At 46.1% G+C, this 20,430-nt stretch overlaps 2 protein-coding genes across 4 annotated transcripts in view; one reads left to right on the top strand and one right to left on the bottom strand.

Annotated features, from left to right (window-relative positions):
- Positions 1-14,721, top strand: part of UBE2R2 (ubiquitin conjugating enzyme E2 R2) — a 106,708-nt gene extending 91,987 nt beyond the window's left edge. Inside the window, exons 4-5 of the mRNA XM_021691136.2 lie at positions 8,049-8,183; positions 11,306-14,721. Coding sequence (XP_021546811.1) covers positions 8,049-8,183; positions 11,306-11,525 — 355 coding nt within the window. The 3' untranslated portion in view covers positions 11,526-14,721. The remainder of the gene's footprint in view (positions 1-8,048; positions 8,184-11,305) is intronic.
- A 1,491-nt stretch (positions 14,722-16,212) lies between these two features.
- UBAP2 (ubiquitin associated protein 2) overlaps positions 16,213-20,430 on the bottom strand; it is a 132,993-nt gene continuing 128,775 nt past the window's right edge. For 2 of the 3 annotated variants that reach the window (XM_021691777.2, XM_044920772.1), the window contains 7 exons: positions 18,783-18,861; positions 18,345-18,550; positions 17,994-18,093; positions 17,803-17,910; positions 17,583-17,650; positions 17,307-17,498; positions 16,222-17,195 (listed from right to left, as the gene is read on the bottom strand). In XM_021691777.2, coding sequence (XP_021547452.1) covers positions 17,100-17,195; positions 17,307-17,498; positions 17,583-17,650; positions 17,803-17,910; positions 17,994-18,093; positions 18,345-18,550; positions 18,783-18,861 — 849 coding nt within the window. In that variant the 3' untranslated portion in view covers positions 16,222-17,099. Of the gene's footprint in view, positions 17,196-17,306; positions 17,499-17,582; positions 17,651-17,802; positions 17,911-17,993; positions 18,094-18,344; positions 18,551-18,782; positions 18,862-20,430 lie in introns of all 3 variants that reach the window. The other variant, XM_021691778.2, reaches the window with a different exon arrangement.

Below are 20,430 nucleotides of genomic sequence, written 5' to 3' on the forward strand. Positions count from 1 at the left end.
AGCTTAAAATCTTGTGGACATTTTTCTTTTAAGGTAGGCCTGTTTGTCATTTGATTCAGTCCTTTGGGGACAGGAAACCCCTTTCATACTAAATTTGCCTATCTAAAACTACTTTTGGCACTTTGGGTACCAGCATAATTTTTTTGTCTCTCAGCCCTTAGGTCACTTGAGCCCCAATTTAGAAGCCTTTCCTAGATTTCACCTCAGGGATTGTCTTCTCTGCTTTTATGCTTTTTTGTTTAGAGGCTTCACAACCAGGACTAGTTATCTTCAGATTGCCCCTTTGATCTTCATACACAGATCTAAAAGGTATTTGCTTTGGAATCTCTCTCTCTCTCTCTCTCTCTTTTTTTTAAGTAATCTCTACACCCAGAGTGGGGCTCAAACCCACAATCCCAAGATCAAGAGTCTCATGCTCTACCAACTGAGCCAGCCAGGTACCCATGCAGTGGGATCTTTAGTTACCTTTTCAGACCTTTGTCTCCTAGCTTCATGTCATCATAGATATTCCTTCAATGTGCTGATCTTGGGGTGGGGGAGTGAATGGAGGGTTTGGTGTTTGTGAATTTCTAGGGAGATATAGAGTGTTATGTGTGCATTATTGCAGCCTCATCTGCCTGGGATACCTTATGGTGCCCAGAACCCTGAAATGTCGGGAAAGCACTACCTCACGAGTAGGGGTGGAATACTTCTTCCTTTCTCTGTTACTTATTGTGAGGCAAGGGGGTTCTTCAGCTAGTTAATTGTATATATTTCTCAGAGGCTAGTTTATGGCACTGAAATATCAAGAGGCAAGATACGAGGTGCTGGGCATTTTCCTTGATATTTCTTTGCTACTAAACTCTCTAGAGTCAGCAGCTGTCCAACTAAGGTTTCTGCGCTCCACATCCAATTAAGGGTGGCTCTAGCAAGACAGCAGTGGAGGTGCCATAAGGTACAGCACAGGCTGGTGCAGGGACTTGATTGCTATATAGCAGTGTTATCTGAAAGTGGTCTCATCTTCAGATGTGTTTGGACTTCTTCATGACCACCTGTACTAGTCTTTCATTCAGCACCTCAATGAAAATATTTAGAAAACTTTTACATGGAAGACTTTTGTAACCTGAAGAAGAGTAAAGCATCCCAGTTACCTTGAAGAACCTAAGTCAGTTTATATCATAAGACCTAGTGAGTGGGGAGAGTAGAGAAAAGGAAAAGTGGGGAAAAGATCCCTACAGTTGTAGGGATCCAGAGCTTCAGCCAACTAGTGTCCACTGCAGGTTCAGTAGTTTGCGTCTGTGTTCATAGAGGAAGCCAGCATACTTTCTGGAAGAAGAGATACACCATCTTACTGTACCCAGATGCATAGGATTAAGTTTAGGCAGGTGAGAGTTCCTTATGGAATTGGGAAGTCTTAAATAGGCATTAGCGAAGAGTGGAGTTGGGAGGGTAGGGATGCCTGATGTTCACAATACCATGCCTCTTCTTCCTGGTGTAAGCAACAAAATGTTTCTTCATCCATGTTGTGTCCAGAACCAAGTGGGTGCTTTTCGTGTGGGTGGGTGTCAGACAGTAGAGTTCACAACTGCTTTCTCTGAGAACTATCTGCCACACCTGTTGCAGGCTCTTGGATAGGAAAGTCATCTTGGTGGAGGTTTACTTTCCCTTGAAAGATGGTTACATGGTGTTTTCTTTGCCACAGCATCATGGAGAAGCATCTGTCAGGAGTAGGATAGGATGTTTTCCTGACTAATCTTCCCTACAACCCACTAAAAGGGAAGGGAGCTAAGGACTGCCCCAAGCATTGGGTGACAAAGTAGGCAAGGTCAGGGGAGATGGCAATACTGCTGCTGTTCTTAGGGCTCCTATAAACCCCATTTGGGGCCAGGATGATATTAATTGCTCCCTTGATATTTATACATTGGGTTCCCCTGCATTCGACTTGGTGGTTTCATTCTATGCATATGATACATATTCTGTGTATTTTAAAAATTTCCTTTTTAAAATGTTCTGATTTTGTGTTTTTGTGTATTTTAATCTGAGATCCTCATTCCTGCCATGTGTTTTCAGGGATCTATCAGTCAACAGCAGTTCCAGGATTGCACAGGAGGAAGTATTAAATTTGTTAGTTGCTTTAGAGGCATAGAGAAAAACTGTTTGTAATATATGACCCCTTAAACTATCACATTTTCAGGGCACCCATTAAGTTTCTGCCTTTGGCTCAGGTCGTGATCCCAGGGTCCTGGGATGGAACCCTGCGTCAGGCTCCCTGCTCAGCGGGGAGTCTGCTGCTCCTTCTCCCTCTGCCCCTCCCTCCCCTTTTGTGCGTGCGCCTGCTCAAATATATAAATAAATAAATAATCCCATTTTCCCACTCATAACCGATTTCTTTGCCATGATGTCCTCTTTAAATTCCTCTCCCATCTTGAAAATACATAATAAGGACTGAATTTTAACTGGGTCATCTTCTGGTGTTACAGGTCCATCTTTTGAAATGGCATAAATGAGAGATTAAAAGGACCTGGGTTAACTGGAAGAGTCAGGCATTGGGCTTCACTTCTTCATAGTTGCCAATCAATTTTCCTCAAATAAGGCTATGCCTGTAAAACCTAAGAATCTCAATCACTCATTCTTTTTCTCCTCTGTATGTGTATGTTTTAAGAGTCAAAGTAAGTTTAGGCTTTTAAGAATGAACCTTTTCTACCTCATACTGCCTGGAGATATGTGTATAATATTGAAGAAAAATGCCAGTCTTTAATCCTGCAAAATCCCAAACTTTGCCTGCTTAGTTTCCAGGCAGACTCATAATCCAGGTCTTATTTGTTGTGCTAGGGCCAGTTTTATGCACTCCATCCTGAAGTTGTACTTTTGGTGACATAGTAGCTAACAAAGGTCAAAAACTGGGGTGGGGGTGGGATGGAGGGGCACCTGGCTGGTTAAGTTAGTAGAGCATGTGACTCTTGATCTCGGGGTCATGAGTTCAGGCCTCACATTGGGTATAGAGCTTACTTTAAAAAGGGAAGGGGGGGGCACCTGGGTGGCTCAGTTGGTTAAGCGACTGCCTTCGGCTCAGGTCATGATCCTGGAGTCCCTGGATCGAGTCCCGCATCGGGCTCCCTGCTCGGCAGGGAGTCTGCTTCTCCCTCTGACGCTCTCTCTCTCAAATAAATAAATAAAATCTTTTAAAAAAAAAAAAAGGGAAGGGGGAGCAGACCCAACTCATTGACCATTGTCTATGTGTTGAAAAGGGACAGATACAGTATTACTCATTGGGTCATAGATGTCTAATTTTGATTTTTTTTTTTTAAGATTTTATTTATGTATTTGATAGTAAGAGAGTACAAGCAGGGGGCAGTGGCAGAGCTAGAGGGAGAAGCAGGCTCCCCACTGAGCAGGGAGACCAACACAGGGCTCCATCCCAGGACCCTGGGATCACGACCTCTGAGACAAAGGTGGAAGCTTAACTGACTGAGCCACCCAGAAATCAAAATAATTCTGATTTCTTATCTCCCTTAAATACTACTTTAGTTTTGATGTTTTTAAAAACATGTCTCAGTTCTATGAACTTCAAAGCTTGCTAGTTTGCTCTTTGCTAGTGTGTGTGTGTATGTGATTAATTGGTCTTTGTTTTCTTTTGGTGTCTTTATTATTTACAAACTTTTTTTTTTTTTTTAAAGATTTTATTTATTTGTTGGGGGGGAGAGAGAGAGAGAGCACAGCAGGGGGAGTGGCACGCAGAGCAGGCAGAGGGAGAAGCAGGCTCCCCGTCGAGCAAGGACCCTGACGTGGGACTCAATCCCAGGACCCTGGGACTCGGACCCGAGCTGAAGGCAGCCACTTAACTGACTGAGCCACCCAGGCGTCCCTACAAACTTATTTTTATGCAAAAGCGGATAGCCAGATCTCTCTGACAAAGATTGTGAGACAACCAAAAAGATCAGAAATATGAATCTGAAAAAAAAAAAATGAAGACTATATATAAAGTGGAGTGTTCTTGACTATTGTTTTGTCTGCACCTCTCTCCTCTGAGAGTTTTTTTATTTTGGTCTAGATTCCCTATGTTGAAAACTCCTACCGAAGTCCCCTGCCCTGGCTTAAAGCAAGGGTGGAGGGAGCATTTATTTATTGGAGTATCTCTAAGTCCAGGAATGGTGGTGGTCCTTGGAATTGTATTGTGCAGTAATTGAAAACACTTAAGAAGCCTTTGTTCCTCATTTTTATCCCAAATTGTTACTGGATTAGGTCTGTTTTAACATGTTAAACCTTTACACTACTGAATTTGGACAACCAGACCTGTCTGTTCCTCCAAACATGCCGTAGAGAGGGGCATAGATTTACTCTTTGTAGGAAGTGAGAGTCTGGGGATGGGTCCTCAAAAGTCTGTTTTGCTAATCCAAGAAATTTGTCTAAATGCTACAGGATTGTCTAAATGGACAAGTGCAACTACATGTTACTGCTAAAAACCAAAGCTTCATGTGGAACTGTGAATTTACATAGAATGAGAATAAGAAAGAATGTATGTAGTTGTTTTCTGGACCCTTCCCCATTTGTTCATGATCTGAAGGAAACCAGTCCCTTCAGTGGACATGAATGATCTCTTCATTGTGTTATATTAATTTGGTAGTTTCATTATTTGGTCTTTCCTTTCTTTCACCTATTGTTAGCCCTCTCCACCTTCTGCTTTTTTTCCTCCTGAAAAAAAATACAATGAATAAGGATTTTCAAACACTTAAACTAACAACAAAAGATGGCAACAAAAGAATGTAACCATTGGAATAGTTGTAGGATTCAGTTCTGTGTTGTACATTCTATTAGTATTGTCTTAGTTCATTTTTTCCTTTCTGTAAAAATAGGATTAAGGGGTGCCTATCTGAATTAGTCAGAAGAGCATGTAACTCTTGATCTTGGGGTCTTGAGTTTGAACCCCACAATGGGTGTAAAGATTATTTTTTAAAAAAATAACTTAAAAAATAGGGTTAATAATACTTAATCTTGCAGACTTGTCTACAATATGCTACATGGTATAATTCCTGTGTAAAATTATTTTGGTACAAATGCTAGACAGTTTAAACTATGTATGACATTACTTCCAGACCTTTTCCAGTCATGATACATAGATAAAATTGAAATTACTCTATTTGTAGATCACAGTGTAGTAAACTGAAGATGCTTTGACCAGAAGTTGTTGCAGAGGCTCAGGTTATCCCAGGTCCCACCTACCCAGCTGCCTACAGGAACCAATAAATAATTTACCTGTAACCCATCCACAACATACTGGTTGGGAAAGTTTATAAATACAGTCTTGTATATGAATTACTTAGCAATCTTTGTTAGAGAAAAAAGTCTAAATTCTGCTTTGCATTGTATTGGCCTTGTTATTAGGCAGACTCTTAACCACTTGGTGATAAAGATGGCTACTTGCTCTAGACCTTCCCTCCTTATTCTCACAGTTGTCAATTCAATCAAGAATAAAAAGTCATTGCCTTTCTGCTATTAGATTAGAACATCATAGTTCCTACCAGGGTTCTGATTAGCCCATCTTGGGTTACATGCATACCCCTAAAACCAACATGACTAGATGGTGGAATCCTTTGGCCAGCACTTGTATATCTGCCACTGTGGTTAGGTAGGTTGTGTGTATGAAGGTGTGGCATGATGGTAGGGGAAGATTAACCCCACCAGAACCAACAGAATGGGTTCCCATACAAAAAAAGAAAAAGAAAAAAAGATCCTGCTGTCCAGAGGAAGGGAAGAAGTGAAAACGTACAGGGTTAACTATTTTCACAGTCCACTGTAGTACCTGACACTCCTTCTGAAAGCATCATGGATTTCAGTGTAGAAGTACATGGTATTAGAAGTGAGTTCTTGGGGCGCCTCGGTGGCTCATCGGTTAAGCGTCTGCCTTCGGCTCAGGTCATGATCCCGGGGTACTGGGATCGAGCCCCGCATCGGGCTCCTTGCTCTGCGGGAAGCCTGCTTCTCCCTCTCCCTCTGCTGTTCCCCCTGCTTGTGTTCCCTCTCTCTCTGTCAAATAAATAAATAAAATCTTTAAAAAAAAAAAAAAAAGTGAGTTCTTGATGAGCACTGGGTGTTATATGCAACTGATGAATTACTGAACTCTCCATCTGAAACTAATGTACTGTATGTTGGCTAATTAAATATAAGAAAAAAAATGAGTTCTTATTTTGATAGAAATGGATAATTCACCATTTTATTTATTTATTTTTAAAGACTATTTATTTGACAGAGGGAGAGAGCACAAGCAGGGGGAGCAGCAGCAGGAGAGGGAGAAGCAGGCTCCCTACTGAGCAGGGAGCCCAGTGCGGGGCTAGATCCCAGGACCCTGGGACTATGACCTGAACCGAAGGCAGACACCCATCCATCTGAGCCACCCAGGCACCTCGATAATTCACCATTTTAAAAAAATTGTATTTCCTAATATTTTAACACTTGTCCAGTATGGTAGCCACTAACTAACTACATATGGCTATTTAAAAATTAATTAAAATTAAATGTGAAATTCAGTTCTTCAGTTGCACAAGCTACTTTTCAGAGTGCTCACATGTGGCTGGTGGTTATCATATTGGATAATACAGATTATACATTTATATAACCACAGAAAGTTGTATGCAGTGCTGATCTAGACCAATGAAGTTCCCCCCCCCCCGCCACCCCTTTATCCCCGACTTTGTCCTATCCTGCCTATCTTTCTAACAGGTTTTGTATGTTTTCTTCTGTGCAGCGCTTTGGAAATTTCTACACACATTTTTTTGCTTCTAGGATGTTATGTCAGTCTGTTTCCCATCATTTGTAGTGATGAGTTTCTTTGAATCTTTATTTTATAATGTAATTACTTAAGAAATGGAGGGTCTTGGTGGGGAAGGGCAAGGAGTTAGTCTTAACCTAAGAGAAAGGGGTTGTGTGTGTGTGTGATAAATGGATTTTAACTAGATGGGAAAGTTGTCTGTGAAAGTGCCTTTGTCATAATCTTGTATAATCACATAACAGAAACTCTCTACCCTTTTTAGGAAAAGTTTTCATCAAATCAAACATCTCATTGCCTGGCTCCCTCCCTTTATTTTTTGCTTGGGGCAGGAGCAAAAGGCTATTTTGCAACAACACAATCTATAACCTCGCACCAATGAGAAAAGGTAGAGAAATTTAATTTTTCTCCCCATTTTTTCCTTACATACATGCACAGAGTTTTTTTTGGGGGGGGGGGAAAGAAGCTTGGTAATAATTTGAAACCTTTTTGGAACCTGTTTTGGTTATTTTTCTAACAGAAAAATGTGTGATTAAGGTGTCTGTTTTTTATCTGTGGACGAAAATTGCCTGTTTAGATCTCCCACAATTCTTACAAACCTTGGGAGAGCAGGGATGGCATCTAACTTGCTCACTGTTGTACATCCAGCATCACACTTGGTGCCTCTGGCACACACTAAGTACTTAATAAATATTTTTGAATAAAGATTTCCATTATTCAGAGACTAGTTCTTCCATGTCTGGGCTATTGTTTTCCTCCATTCTCCTGCTTAAGCGTCTTTCTTCCCTTAGAAGTATGGAAAATAAATACATTTCTATGTAATATCATTTTTCAGATCCTCTTAAGCAGCCATGATAAGAAGTGGATGTGTGGAACAGGATCATTTTTACCCTCTCCCCAAAAAGTTTGTTTTTTTTTTTTTTTGCTTTTGCTTTTGCTTTTTCCTATTGTACTTGATAGTAGTTTTCAAAATTTGTTGTTTGAAAAGCTTTCAGGCTTCCACTTTCTGCAGATTGGAACATGTAGCCATTTGAGACCATGCCTTGTACAGAGTTTATTCTGTGCCCTGCAACATGACCTTTATGCTCGGCTCACAGATTTCCTTTACTTTGTCTCCTATTTAGCAACTTTATTCTGTATTCAAGCCTAACCAGCTGAGCATTGAAAATAAAATTTTGTATTTCTATTCCCCTAAGGTCTCACATATTATATATAAAAGCACAGTATTTTTGGATCCTGTAAATATGAATATTCGGAGCTGACCCTTTTCCCTCCCGCCCTCTTCCTCCTCTCCCCCCCCTTCTAGGACTATCCTTTTAAGCGTAATCTCATTGCTCAATGAGCCCAACACCTTCTCCCCAGCCAATGTGGATGCTTCGGTTATGTTCAGGAAATGGAGGGACAGTAAAGGAAAAGACAAAGAATATGCTGAAATCATTAGGTAAGGTGTTTTGTTTTACCTTCTGTTTGATTACTTCAAGTCTTCATACAGAACTAAAGTATATCCTAGAACCATGGCTTTAAATCAGACTTAAAATATCCACTCCATTTCTCTCAATTAGATTTACTGTTTGGGAGGAGATTTCTGCCTGAGCCTACTGAGTTTGTATGGCTTTTGAGAGAGCACACACTAGAAGATAATGCTGCAGCAGATCGTACTTCCTGGGAACCAAAACTTCCAGGTTCTGAACCAGTGAAGTTCTCAGACTCTGCCTCCGAATCATTTCAGGGACACTGTTCAGGATTTTCAGTATGTCCTTTAAGTATAGCAAACACCCAGAGTATTCTGGACATTCTAGATATTTTTGTTTTCCAAAAATTTTAATGAAGCCATATAGTTTATTGGCCCTTTTGACCAGAGCAGCAAGTATCTTCTAGGTATCATTATCAGCAACACTAGTATATGGTTTAACAGAGCCGTAGAAGCTTCCTCTCATTGGGAGACTTGGAATCTACCCCTAGCTCTGTCTCCCTTCATATGACCTTTTATCAGTTAATTTTTTGGGTCTTTGTGTTTTTTCCATCTGTATAAAGGGGGGAAAAGGTAGAAGGTATTGGGGCTGAACCATTCATCTCTCGATCATACCCTGAGTAGGACTTAAGGTTTTCTTAAGAGTACTCAAGAATTGATACTTGAATTGCAATAAATTCATTTCCTCTTATGTCCTTAAAATAGAGCCCCAAGGACAGTTCCAGCACATTCTGCACATGGTTTAGTAAGCACTACAATTTATACAAATAGTCCCTCTTTATAACTCTAGTCAGCACGATGCCATGGGATGTACAAAAAAACGGAAAACTGCATAGAAACAAAGCTGAATAATATAGAGATCAGCAGTTTTCAACGTTTTCTGCCCACTAGAATCACCTTTAGACCCCCTTCCATATCCGTAGTCATTTAGTGAGATTATAAGCGTAAAATCTGGGCATCTATATTTTGTTTTTACCAGCCACCTAGGTGACTGATGTATACCAAAGACTGAAGATAATTAGTATAAATAATAAGGACCTAGAGATTTAGAGGAGCTGGAGTAAGTTGAAGATTGAAAGATGGGAGTGCTTTTCATAAAATAGGATTAGAGCCTGAGCCTGATGTTCAGGGAAGGGTAGTATTTAGTAAGTGAAGAGTTAATATCCCTCAGGCATTTGTATAGGGTTTATCTCATTCTTTAATTATTTCCACATTTATTATGCACCAGCTTCATGTCAGGTACTGTTAGGTCATGAAGGCAGTGCTTTCTCCTTGAGTTCACACTTTACTTAAGAATGTGTGAACAAATGACCCTATAATAAGATGAGTGCATAAACAAGATACAGTGGAAGGAATATATAGTGCTGTGGAGTTCCTAGGAGAGGTAATGCCTCATAACCAAGACTTTTTCAAGTAGTAAGGGAAAGGAAAAAGCCCCTTCAGGGAGGAAACAGGCTTGCACACAGGTAGCTAACCGCATGGCATGATCAGAGAGAACTGTAAGCAGCTTTACGTTGCTTGAATATAAAGTCTCATTTTGCAAGTAATGGGAAATTCAGAGAGCCATCAGATCTGTTTTTGTTGTGGTTTTTTTTTTAGAGGCATCAGATCTTAAAGGACATGTGAAGTTACAATAAGGCTTTCGTCCTTAGTCTTAGAAGTGATGGGGTATCAAAGATTTTAGGAAGGGAAGGGAAAATCATATTTGAGTTCTGAAAGAATCCTAGTTGACCAGAGGAGACTGAGATAGGGAGGAGAAGCCAAGATGAAGACTAAACAGAAGCAGTGGCAGTGAGAAAACAGATTTGAAAATAGGGCTTTGGCATGAGGTTTAGGATTTTAGGAGGTAATACTCTTAGAAGAAAAATGGGAGAAGGTGGCCATAGAGGTCAAAAATGACAATTGCAGACTTGCCGAGTTAGGGTCCCTATGGAACATGAGGGTGGAGACATCCCAAAGGCTTATTGAACAGTGTAGGGCTCAGAAGGTAGAGGCTGGAGCCTGATAGTTTGAGAGCTGTCAGCATGAAGGGGAATGGTGGCAAAAACCATAGGAATGACTAAGATGGCCCAAGAAGAGACAGAGAGGGAAGAGATTCAAGCCAGGATGTATCAGCAACACCAGGATGTCAGGCTTGGCAAAGTAAGGCAGACAGCAAGATCAGTGGGGAACCATCTAATTAGAGGCAGCAGAAGGAAGATAAGGAGGGTGGCAGTTTGTTGTCTTATGGTCAGTTTTTGTACTTGTTGAAGGAAACTTCACCCTTCCATCCATCCAGTCAGTAATTTTGTGCACAGCTGTATGTGCCAGGCTACATGTATCCTAGGCATTAGGGAAATAGAAGAAAGACAAGTTCTCCAATGAAGTTCACATTGGGGGGTGAGGGGGACGGGAAGGGGAGGAAACTGATAGAAAAGTTAACAAATGGGGAAGATCATAAGAAGAAAAACGAGTAGATAGTGGTTAAGTAGCATGATGTGAAGGAGTGACTAGGTGGCTGCTTTAACTTGGGTTGTCAGAACAGGCTACTTCTAAGTTCAGATCTGAGTGACATAAGCAGCCAACCATGTGTAAAATCAGGAGAAGAGCAACTGAGCCACATAGAAAAATAAGGGTTCAAGGTACTAAAAAAGAAAAGGACCAGGATGGCCTGTATATTTTGGGTGACAAGAATGAAGTGGGAGGCAGGTGTGTCATGCGACTTCGGAACCCTACCTAGGCTATTTGGAATCTAAGTGTAAATGGCAGGATTACTGAATTAAGAAGAGTTGTTGGGACTGCATTCAGTTTGGTGTGAGACAAGGCAGGGGAAAAAACAAATCTTTGAGGTCATTTCTGGCTAACCAACATCTAAGATCCACTACTTTTAAATGCCCTTGAAAGGGTCATTATTAAGTGTTCTTCAAAACAGTACCTAATGGGCTGAGAACCTTTGGTGTAGTATCTGTTAGATGCTTTTAGGCAGGCACTGAAATGCAGAAACCTGAGTCATAAGGAATCTTTTTTTTTTTTTAAATAAGGAATCTTGATTAAGAAAGGTCAGTTGTAAATCCATCTTCAAAACAGACTTACATAAAACTGTCTCCCTTCAGGAAACAGGTTTCAGCCACTAAAGCCGAAGCAGAAAAGGATGGAGTGAAGGTCCCCACAACCCTGGCGGAATACTGCATCAAAACTAAAGTGCCTTCCAATGACAACAGCTCAGATTTGCTTTATGACGACTTGTACGACGACGACATCGATGATGAAGATGAGGAGGAGGAAGATGCCGACTGCTACGATGATGATGATTCTGGGAACGAGGAGTCGTGACGTGCTCCTTCAGTGCCCCATACTGCCCTGCCGTCTCAGGCCAAAGGGAGGGGATCAAGTGGGGACCTAGCAGTGGCCCCTCAGCAAAAACCTATCACAGGGGGTGGGAAAAACAAACACGGCTTCTGCTGACTCCCCTTATGGATCTCAGTTTGCTCCTTTTTATGGACCTCTTAACGGAGAGAAAGTAATCCTCCACAGAATGTCTGAATTCTTGCATTCTTTACCCTTCCATCACTGTATTGATTCTTTTTTTTTTTCTTCTTCTTTAAACCCAAACTCTCGCCTCACTTCGTCTCTACAGTGTTCACAGCAAAACACGTTTGGTCTGTTTTTAGATTCTTGAAGAATTAAATAGTCTTTCATCGAGACGTTTAATGTGTTTAAAGCTGGGAACCCATTGGAAGTTCACAAGTGCTGCGTATGCTGAGTAGCAAAAGAAAATGGAAAAAAAAAATATAAAAAACCCCACAAAACAAACTTAAAAAAAAAAAAAAAAGCAAATTTGCCAAGGTTTAGCTGCTCATTTAGTGTGTGTGCATTCGATCAGCCCCATGGTGGTGAATTTTATTTCCTTTCCCTTCTTAAGGCTGGGATACAGTGGGCATCAGGGACTTTGTGCTAAGCCTGATAAAATGTGTTCCTAAGGGCACAGAGCCCCTTCAGCCTCCAGGAAATCATCCTAACCCAGGGGGCCTCAGCTACTCTGAGGAGAGAGATCAGATTTTGTTTTTTGAAATCGATTGGGATCTAAAGCCTGAAATAAATATTCATACTTTACATAGAACTGGGCACTTGATTGCTATTTATTTTAAAAGACAGAGTTGTTACCCTCCCTACCCCAAGGGAGTGTGGAGAGTGTGGAGATTGTGTGTGTGTGTGTGTGTGGAGTCTTAGTGATGGGAACAAGGAGTTTAAAATCACTATGCCAATTTTGGTTGATGCTGCTGGGGGAAAAAAGTCAAAACTACTGGTGACCACTGTTGGGTGCGAAAACATCTGTTTTATGTGAACTTGGCCTTTCCCGCAAAGATTTTTTAAAAATACTCATGGTGAGAGTATAAGTAGCCAGTTTTAATTACTCAGTATTACTCCTAGGTGCATGTGTTAAGATTTTGGTTTTCATTGAGCTGCTTATGCCGATAGTGATAGCTGTGGATAGGAGACATGAGTGACCAGTTCCCGCTTTCCTCGTTGGATGTGACGTGGACTTTTCTCTCCTTTCATTCCATGTACTCTGGCTGTGGAGGGCAAGCAGAAGTTGTGCATGGAGCTTGCCCTGGGCTGCTTTGACTTTTTTGGCAGGGCCGAGGGAATTGGCTGCAGGCCATGTACGGGCAACGGCTAGATCTTCCAAATGTGCAGTGGCTGCAGCTTTGACTGCCCTGGTCTCAGTCACGTGTCACTTCAATCTTGAGATCCATCGGCCTTCAACCAGGGACTTCAGAACTTGGCGGTGATTTTTCTTTCTTTTGGGAGTGGGCCAGTTCATAGGAGGGCAGTATTCTTTCAGTGAGGAAAATTATAATGTAAAATTACAGACTTCGGAAGGAAAATAGGAACAGAGACTGATTATAATCCTCCTCCAGATCCCTGTGTACTGGTGTCAACTTCTTTTCTTCAGATCATAGCTCGAAAGAACCAAAGGGTTGAGGGACGGGGGTAGGATGGATCCTAGAACAGAGTAGGTGATGCTTACTTCCTTAGCTCCTCCTTCCTTTCTGATCTCAGGGTTTTCATTGGCTCTTCAACCTCCAAACATTTGCTGACTGATGCCCAGCAGACCTCTCTGGCCTCTAAAGTTTGATTTGGTATTAAGTGGGAACGTTAACATGCAGAGGTTCATATGGGACAGTATTGGGCCTGGTCACAGAATCTCTCTCCAATCCCCATGGGGCCAGGACTACTTGCACCCCTCAATCTAGTGAATCCAGTCAGATTCCGAGAACAGAGCAGCTCTTTGTGAGAAAACACTGGCCGCAAATTCTCATAGAAGGATGTTGGAACTAGCTTTTTACACCCCACACTTCTTAAGTAATGCTTCCGGATAACCTGCGTATCTTCTGGAGTCCAAAGTCTCTCCTAATGCTCTGATTACCCCCTATCACCCCCACACACGTTTACAGCCAGTAGCTTGGTCTTCTCTCTTGGAGCCCTAATATTAAGGCTTTTCTTTCTTCCTTTACCACGAAAGCATCTCTCTGCCAGGGCAGGCCGGGCACCTTGGCGTTGCGGAAGGTGCTGTGCTGCTTAGCCCTGTCCCATTAGGTCCTGTTGGCCTCTGTTGCACGTTGACTCAGGGAGCCAGAGAGCCAGGTGGAGGTCAGACCTCTCAGCCCTTTGGGGTGTTACTATTGAGGGCTGGCTTTGCCTCTGATAAGAGTACAATCAGTTCCAGAAAAGACTGGCATGTGTTGATTGGCTAGCAGGTAGACATTCTGATAACTCAGAATTAAATAACCTGTAAAACCCAGATGCTGGTTCCAGAGCTCTGTCCTGAGAACACATCCTGTGGCAAAAGAAAACTTGAGCATGTAATTTTTTTTCTTTTTGGGAGTAGAGGTCTCAGGCGCAGGCCAGAACTTTGTAAGTACAGTTGTGCTGATTATCTGGTGTTAACATGAATTCAGAATCCCGCATTTTAAGATTCCTTTTGATTCTAGTGGAGGCCTCTCTGGATGCTCTTCAGGTCTGTGTGTTTTGAGGCTGGGTGGAGAAAGTAGTATCACGATTCCGTTGTTGCTTCTCAGAGTCTTCCCACTCTATTTCGTATCATTCCAGAGTTCTTTTCTATTAGCCAGACTTTTTTGTAGTCCCCTCTTTCCTCTTCCCTGGAAATTGCTTCTTTATTTGCTGGTTTCCTTATGTTTGGGACATACACAGTAAGAGACTGTAGGGGAAAAGGTGTAGTTCTCCACTGAAAGTTAACTCCCCACCCCTCCCATTGTGATAAAAATGGTTTACATTTACAAAAAGATTCAGATGCAATTTTCAACTATTCTGAAACCAGCAGGACACACCTGACTTTAATAGTTTTCTTAGCTGAAATTGTAGATGTTTTTCTTCAGTTTAACTTATAAGAAAAGATTATCTGATGCATTTTTGTGTTGAACTTCCCCTTTAGTGGTTTATTTTGTCTTTTTCTGCCCATCTGTCTACTAATAAAATGTGAAATAAAATATACCTGTATTGCTACTTCCCCATGGGATGACCCTCTTTCTTTGTGTTAAAGAAAACTAAAAGGTGGTCTCAGTACTTCCACTGTTCTCTCACAGGTATTACGCCCATGACTCAGCTGAAAAAATAAAAACCAAAACTGAATCTCACTGACCTGCCTTAAAGGATATTCTGCTCAACTCACTTCCTCACGGAATACACATTCCCAGTCCTTACTAGCTTTGAGGAAAGGTTGTTAAAGACACACACAGCCATTTGTTAACCTTAATTCCTAAGTGGGGCACAGTCTGCCAGTACAGTGGGTGAAGCTCTGAGGGTGCTCCACTGCCCTCCTCAGGTGAGCCTTTTGTTTGCATCGTCCGTTGTCTTTTGAACTTCCGGTTGCTCGTTAATAAGCAGGGATCAGGCAAGAGATCGAATAAAGTCCCTGTTTAGTTTCACTTGTGAACACTTTTTTTCTGGCCGGGATCTCAAGCTGTGGGTCACCAGCAGCACATGGCCCATCTGCTGAAAGGACCACTGACTGATTCTAGAGGCCAAAAACAGAAAAGGTGAAGCCTGACCCCAGGTTGGTTGTGGCACACCGATGTGACCAGTATTTGACGCCCCACTCCGGGTGCTCATTTAGCCTAGTCTGCGGGGTTATTTAGGAGTGAGAGGCTGTAATGCCTTGGGCAAAACCTGGAGGTTGGAGCGCAGTTGTGCTGCCGGCTAGTGGGGCCATCTGCCTCCGGCCACACACACGGCTAGTGGATGGCCCTGATGGCTCCCGGACTGGTGGCCTGGGAGCAGGAGGAAGCAGCTGCACTGGAATCCCGGCCCAGGCGAACGGCTGCCCTGGACTTTATGGAGCAAGTACTTCACCCCGGATCCACTTACTCCCTCACACCACCGTGACTCGCTAGTCTTCTCTTCCACCCCATCCCTTGACTAACCACCAAGATTCTGTTTGGTTGCTGAAGAACAAAGGACAGAGAGGGTGAGCTGTTCAAACTTCCTCTCAGGCCATTCCTCCGCTCTTTCAGATTTTAATGTCCGCTGACATTCAGAAATGAAAGGACCCTGCCCTGGTACTCCTGTTGACCGGGGCCTGTAAGAGATTGCCTTATCAAAGTGAACTTTGGGGCGCCTGGGTGGCTCAGTTGGTTAAGCGACTGCCTTCGGCTCAGGTCATGATCCTGGAGTCCCGGGATCGGGTCCCGCATCGGGCTCCCTGCTCCGCAGGGAGTCTGCTTCTCCCTCTGACCCTCCTCCCTCTCAAATAAAAAAAAAAAAAAGTGAACTTTGATAACCACTGCCCATGCCCTGTCCGCCTCTTCATTTACCTTTCCACTCCCTGGATGCTGACCGGGGCAAAGGGATGCCAATTTAAGCCCTCACAACCCGCTGTCAGAAGACTGACCATGTGAGCTCTACTTGTACAGCTCTCCTGTGAAGTCCACGGGGCCTGGAACAATCACAAAGACAGCCTGTGCCCTGAGCTACCCTTCAGTCACACCACACAGACACCGTGCATGCTCTCAGAACTTTATTAGGTGGAGACTGGGCAAAAGAGAAAACCCCTGAAACAGTCGCCCACCTGGTTCAGGACAACTGGAATAGAGGAGCCTTTGCTTGGAGACGTGCTCTCACTGAGGTGAAGGCGTTATCTTTGATTTTTTTTTTTTTTTTAAAGGGAGCACACTGACTGAACATCTCTGAGCACAACTTCAGACGGTTTTAAAAAACGGTCAGGCAGAGGAAGGCAAGTCTCTTGGTGACAAGACCAGCAGCAGAAGCCTCTGGTTTGTATGAAGACAAATAGGTGCCACTTTCATGTTGGGCAGGAAGGATAGCTCTGCTGTTCCCAGATGAAGATTTGGTAGGAGAGGGACATGACAAATGACAAAAGGACCGATTTCTCAAAACGAGAGAGGGCTAAAGTAATTACACAGGGAAGGAAACTCAAATAATGGCTTACAAGGGAGCGAGAGAAGTCGTGATTCTTCATTGGTACCTGGCCCCAGTCCCCAAACTGCCTTAAAAGCAGCCCTTCCACACACTGCTCCCAGCTGCCCATGGGCTGGGAGGCTACAGAGAAGGCCTGAAGGCAGGAGTGGGGAAAAGGGCTTATTTGCTACAGCGAGAAGGGGCCCGAGTCGGGATTGCAGACCTGGCTAAGAGTAGCAGCTGTACCCCCCCATGCCCCCAAGACTTCTATCACATTTACAAATACATACATAAATACATTACATACAATAGCGAGTCTGGGAGGCAGGCTCCCCACAGAGGCTCGGCTGACACAGTTACACGTCTCAGGAATTCTAGGAAAGGGCACTGGGCTCCCAGAAATGGGCTCCGTGTGTTCTCTCCTGCCCAGGGTAAGCCCCGCCCGAGCCCACCCCTCTCTTCAAAGGTTCAGTTTGTCCAGTAGGGAGAGTTGCCGTAGGCGGGCTTGGAGGCTTGCGACTTGGGCTGCAGGGAGCTGGGCTGGCTGCGCTGACCCGAGCCACTCTGAGGAGGAGGAGGAGGAGGAGGAGGAGGAGGGGGAGGAGAGAAGGCTGTAAGGGCTGGAGCAGGACCCCGAGGCCAGGGCAGGGTGGCTGCCTCCATCACTGGGCTCACCTGGGCATCCTGTGGCAGGTGGTGGTGTAGCAGCTGTGAGTGAGGCTGCTGGTGGGCAGGGAGGATGTGCAAGAACGGTGGGGGCGCATAACCGGGGGCCGCTCCGGCGGCCAGGGGCCCGGTGGAACCCAAGGCCGAGGGCAGGCTGAACGGTGGAGGAGTCCCTGCGTGAAATCCCTGCTTGTCAAAAGTCTGCAAGGTAAAGAGACCGTGGTAAGGGGCCAGCTTGGGCGGCATCTCCCGCCGGCAGACCCATCCAACCGAATCCCCCCTCACCTGAGTCTTGTTGTAGACTGAGCCGCTCATGTCAGGTAAGCCGGTGGTGCTTGAAGACACGGACACGCCTAGAAGGGAAAGCAGTTGTTCCCAGGGCCGTTGGGCCCAGCTCCAGCCTCCCCCACCTCCAGGGGCGCTCTGGGGTAGCCTTGCCTGAGAAAGAGTCAGTAGAAGACAACTACTCTGGGCCTCAATCCTGGAAAGGAGGGGCAGACGCTACCTTTGCCAGGCCCAGAACCTGCAGACTTGTTTTGTGCCTGTGATGATCCACCATAGCCACCCTTGCTGTAGTCTCCCGCTGCTGTCCCCTGGGTCAGGTCATCATAACCTAGCGCGGCAGGGTACAAGAGGCACGTGTGAGCCGGGCAAGCCTTCCCGCCCGCGCCTCTCCGTGCTGGGCGCGCCCCTCACCTGCGCTGTAGCTATGCTGGCCGTAACCGCCGGCCTGCTGGAAGGGGGTGCTGGGGGTGCTGAGGTTCACACCATGCTGCTTGGCGGAGGCCGGAGGGACCTGGCGGCGCAAGCGGGAGAGGCGTCAGTGGAGGCACAGGGCAGAGGGGAGCAGGTCGGGTATCCCCCGGCTTCGCCCCAGGCAGCACAACCACAAAGCACCTGCGTTCAGTAGTACGGCCCACGCTGGCCGTGAAAACCCACGGGAAAGGAGCTCCGGCCCTAGCCTAACACACTGCTCACAGCCAGCTCCCTCCCTCCCTGCTTCTGGTCCCCAACTGGAGTGACACCCCCGCCCCCCCCGACACTCACAAACATTGTGGGCCCATACTGGAAGGCACTAGGCACGCCTGTGTAGTAGGGGAGGCCAGTGTAGCTGTAGCCAGGGGGCAGCGCAGGATTCAGAAAGGGCTGCTGGGCTGTGTGGTGGGCCTGGGACTGGCTCTGCTGTGGCTGAGCCAGTGTGGTGGGGGGCGCAGGGGATGCAGAGTCACCTCGGCCAAACTTTGTGACATCACCTAGGAGAAGAGGAACACTTGACTCGAATCACTGCCCCCACCCCCTCCTTATCCAACAAGGAAAAAAGCCAGACTGGCTCCTGCCCACAGGGACAGGTCTGGCTGCCGGCTCAACAGGAAGCGAGCAGGCCTCGCTCAGCCCTTCTGCTTCTGTTCCCAGATGCCTGGGATGAGCTGCAGACCAGCCCCAGGCCCCCCCGCCCCCCACTCCTCTCCCCTGGAACAGACTCACCTGAATATGGGTTATTAGCTAGGCTCCCATCTCGGCTGGCCAGGGCTGTGGGCGTGGCGAAGGGAATCCCATAGTAATCCTAGGAGAGACCACGGAGGCTCCATCAGCAGAAAGGCCTCGGCCCAGCCGCAGGAGGGCAGGCCCCGCAGGCAGCCCAGGCACTCCAGGTGATGCCCCGCTCCGTGGACAGGCCGGACCGCAGGGACACAGGCACACCTCCAGAGGGCGGCCCCCGAACTCCAAGTGGTGCGCATCGCGGCTATGCAGGGCGGCAGCCGCACAGTGTGCAGACGCGCCGACAGGTCCATCAGCCTTGGCCAGGCAGAGCCCCGGACGGCCCAAGCTCACGGTAATTTACGGCGCCGACAGGCGCTGGTAACGGCACAGGCCGCACCGACTCTATGGCTTGTCCTAGGTGACAGAGTCTAAAAGGTGGCTAGGAGAGCTGACTGGATTACGGCACCCTGAAAAGGAACCAGCAGGAGAGGGGGTGCCTGAGGGTTTAACAGACGTCAGCGCAGCAATGCCAGGTGGGCACAGGTCCAAGAGGACCCCAGGTAGGGTCCCCAACTGGCCCCTCACCACCCACGCTGTCGTGGCAGCACTGACCACGGAGGAGCCAGGGCGAGTGTGGACACCGAGAGCGCCAAACAGCGGAGCTCTGTGGGGCAGGGGAGGCCCGACCCGGCCCTCACTCACCACCCAGGGCTTTGCCAGCACTCGACCTATGGCCCCCTGGCCTCTGGGCCCCACAGGGAGCCTTCCTGCTTTCTTTGTGGGCCACAGTGCCTGGTCACAACCGGACAGGAGCCATCTGGGCTAGGGATGGCACCTCCACCCTCCTTCAGCCTTATCGCCAACTTAACCTCCAGGAAACCCATTAGCTTCCTCAGCCCCGAACCCCAGGAGGAGGCAGGATCAGGAAGTCGCAGCGGTAGCAAGAACACAACCGGGGACAGACCGAGAGCAAGCCCAGGAGGGGGAGCTCTTTCACAGAAAAAAGGAAAAAGCGAAGGCGGGGACTAGGCACAAAAGTACCAGACTCTAGTAAGTGAATAAAGGGTTGAAAATCGAACACAATGTATCTCAAAAGGTGGGCTCAGAGGTGATTTCTTCTAAGACACAAAAGGATACAAAGACTACAAGGCAGGGTGACTCCCAGGGCTGGGATCCCACCGAGTCCCTCTTGGGGACCCCACCAGGAACCCCTCTGACACTCCCATCTGATGCCTGGGGCTCTCAGGTCAGGTGGGTACAAGGTTTCCTCCTGAGAGTCAGGGGGCCAGGGCCACTTCCAGTTCCTCTTCTGCAAAGTCCTAAGGCTCAGGCATTCCCCAGAGACCCTAAGTTCTGTTGACCACCCCAGCAATCTGCCATCATGTCTTCAACATCCACTCTGGGTCCTTCGGGGACACGGGCGCAGCCGTGTGAGGGGCAGCCGGTGTGCACCCAGGGGGAAGAGCCGCCTAGCCACCCACCTCTGCCTGTGGAAATACTCGAGCAGCCGGAGAAGCATTCTCCTGAGAGACAAGAGCTTCAGCCAGCAGGCCCGGGAGGAGGAGGGGATACCTGCAGCCCCCTGAGCTCTCTGTGCGCAAGCACAGCAGGGGGCAGCCGATGGGAAAGAGTTAAGGAAGGACGCCACACT

This window comes from Neomonachus schauinslandi, chromosome 13, assembly GCF_002201575.2.
Source record: "Neomonachus schauinslandi chromosome 13, ASM220157v2, whole genome shotgun sequence".
Classification (NCBI taxonomy): domain Eukaryota; kingdom Metazoa; phylum Chordata; class Mammalia; order Carnivora; family Phocidae; genus Neomonachus; species Neomonachus schauinslandi.